The sequence below is a fragment of the Quercus suber genome, unplaced genomic scaffold, assembly GCF_002906115.3.
Source record: "Quercus suber isolate HL8 unplaced genomic scaffold, Cork oak 2.0 scaffold_149, whole genome shotgun sequence".
NCBI lineage: Eukaryota > Viridiplantae > Streptophyta > Magnoliopsida > Fagales > Fagaceae > Quercus > Quercus suber.
Genome location: NW_027069610.1, coordinates 291,681 through 294,690, shown reverse-complemented (window position 1 = coordinate 294,690; position 3,010 = coordinate 291,681). Strand labels below are relative to the sequence as shown.

Below are 3,010 nucleotides of genomic sequence, written 5' to 3'. Positions count from 1 at the left end.
ATCGCTAGCAATCGAATGCGAGATCGGCGCGGTGCGATAGACGATCGGCGCGGCGTGGCGCTGGGTTTTGGAAGTGCAATCGACGATCAGCGAGGCGCGCTGCTGCGAGCGACGATCGGGGTTCGCTGGCGATCGACACAACGCCGGTTCTGGGCTCTCTCTCTCTCTCTCCAAAAATACTTTGAAGTGAAAATAAAAACTGAAAACAATTTCCGTTGTCAAAGGGAAAATAGAAAATAATTTTCTAGAAAATTCTATTTTCCGTAACTGTCAAACACGCGAAAAAGGTGGAAAATGATTTCCTGAAATGGTTTACCACCAATTCAAACGCAGCCTTAGTCTCGATAAGGGTAATTAAAAAAGTAAATATATTCTTCAAAGGTGCAAAAATGAACTAAGTTAATTGAGGAAGACTAACCTATACTTTTGACACCTTTTCATTCATTTTAAACTGTAAAAAAGGTCAAGCCTGTACTTTACACATCTATTATATACTCTATTTTTTCCCCTCTTTTTTCACCATTCAAACTCTGTGTCAGGCCTCTAGAGGACCTTTAACATATGATACACTTCTGACCGCCACCCTGTTATTTCACTTCCTACAACACCAATTCCGGTGAAATCAAACCATATTGGTAAAGATCCATCTTGATGGGGCCCCTCCGCCTATTTTTACATTATTTTTCCTTCCCTGACCCGCATCATCTAAATTCTGTATCCACCATAAGACTCGCCTTGGCATAAACTATCCATACTGCTCTCTATCCTCTAACTGGTTACTCCACTCCGCTCCGCTCCGGTCCAATGCTGATAACTTGTTTCACATGCTGGTGGTTAGCTTCTGCAACCATCTGAAGAATGAGAAGCAGAAAACATCAAGAAAGTCTAGTGATTATAAAAGATCTTGAAGTCATTATCAACAAAGTATTATTCATCTCTACATTATAAAAACAGGCATATTTAAATTGATGCTACAGTGCTTCTTGATCAAACCCAATCCTGCAACATCAACATTAACTTTTGTTCTGGAGAAAAAAAAAACATTAACTTATGGACCCGTGACAAATATGAACACATCCATTGTCTTTCACATTTGTAACAATGGAGGATCTGAAGAACACTGATTTCACGACCCCAGGCATGGTTTCTGGTAGTTACTCACAATATTGAGTTTTCCACAATAGATAGATACAAATATATATATATATATATATAATTAAATATAGAAAACATAGATTATGGTTATATTACTTGACCTGTACAATCACTCCTTACCATTAAAACTGGTTATACTCCAAGCATGTAGTACTAAAGGGATTTGACAACCATAGGTAATGTTATGATGGAGTGCATGAGAAAAATTAAACACATGCTTACCATTAAACTTTACAACCAAACTCCACAAGAAAGCCACACAAAGGACAAATCATGGGAAGCCATCCAAAATGAAGCTTGTCTATAACCAGGTGTCATGCATGTCAACTGGAACCTTGATCTTTCTTTGACTCCAAATTGCCATGTTTTCTCAGTATCTCAAGCTCTCTGGCTATCTGGATATCAGATGGCCAAAAAGTCTGCCGTACAACTTTGAAGAGAAAGCGAGGGAGCAACGCTACAACAGTAATAAGCAAAATAGTGAGCCAATAGGTAGGTGACTTTGCCAGGTGGTAAATTGTCCTGCCAAAGATAAAGAGGAATATTAGCTCTGCTCTATGAAACCTTCACAAGTTAGATTGCAGAACACGCAATTGCAGATAACAAGACTAACCAGTAATTGGGAAAGACTGGTATAGAATCCAATACCACCATACAGGCATATGTAATGATAATCGATCCCCATACTGCGAAATGAGTAAACACTTCCCAGCGCCGAACGTCCATTGCCAAGTGAATATTCACAAGAACAACAACTGCAATTGTCCACAAACTTCCCATGCTCCATATATCAATTGAGCTATCTTTATAGGTGTACAAGGGTACATAGAAGAGTACAAGACTCTGCCATAGTGTGTCAACCATCATGATCCAAAAGAGACGCAAATTGTAAGCTTCGTGTCTATACCCAGAACCATAGAGTTTTGGATATAGCAGAAGTGTCTTATGGCTTAAGTCTTTGTCCAGAATTCCAACAACAATAGTAGGAATAGAAGTATAAATAACAGAATAAAATACACTGCTCCAATCTGTCAGTGCAGAAGTCGTTGAAAAAGCTGTACATAATATGTACCTACAAATACAAAAAGAAAATCAGATTAATAACTTCAAGAGAATATGCATCTAGTGTAATTTAAAGAGGAGAACTTTGTGCTTCAAAGAATTCAATCTACAATATTGGATTTCTACCCTTCAGACCCATTACATTCATGATGTTCACCTCAAAAAGGCAATATCTATTCCAGATTACTAATGGCAATAACAATAAAATTGAGCAAAAATAAATGAAGCTAATATCATCCAACTCTAATAATTTAATACAGGGACTTTAATTCATTTGTTATAACAACATAATGAAAAAGAATTTGCATATATTCTACTTGCTAGATTCAATATTTGCTAAGTACATACTTTCTAATTTCAACTTTACTAGCATGCAAAATAGCCAAGAGCTTTGTAGCTCAACCAGCACCTCCTGGTGATTCAATGGAAACGTTCAAGGTTCAACTCTACCCCTTCCCCATTGTGACTATCAAAAAATTTACTACCATCCCAAAATAAAAATGACCACATCTGCCTGAACAACTTTGTCCCCTTCTAAAAACCAAAATAGCTAAATCTTTCAACTACCACAAGCTGAGGGCATCAGTCTCCACATTACCAAAAGCACATATGGCATTGCTCAGGCCTTCCTTTTTTCTTTCCTTTTTTTTTTTTTTTTTTTTTTTTTGTCAATCCAAAATACTTTTATTTTGTGATTCTTCAATCAGATATGGGAAAATAGTAGACCAGGAAAAAAGGATGTGACCTAGTTGTGCCCAGATCACTGTTTGGACTGGAATATCTTTTTGCAAAT

The 3,010-nt window shown here is 37.3% G+C and overlaps 1 protein-coding gene across 1 annotated transcript in view; it reads right to left on the bottom strand.

Moving 5' to 3' along the window:
- Positions 1-403: 403 nt before the first annotated feature.
- LOC112034722 (phospholipid-transporting ATPase 1) overlaps positions 404-3,010 on the bottom strand; it is a gene marked incomplete in the record, with an annotated part of 8,226 nt that continues 5,619 nt past the window's right edge. Inside the window, 3 exon segments of the mRNA XM_065777147.1 lie at positions 404-851; positions 1,378-1,677; positions 1,769-2,227. Coding sequence (XP_065633219.1) covers positions 1,479-1,677; positions 1,769-2,227 — 658 coding nt within the window.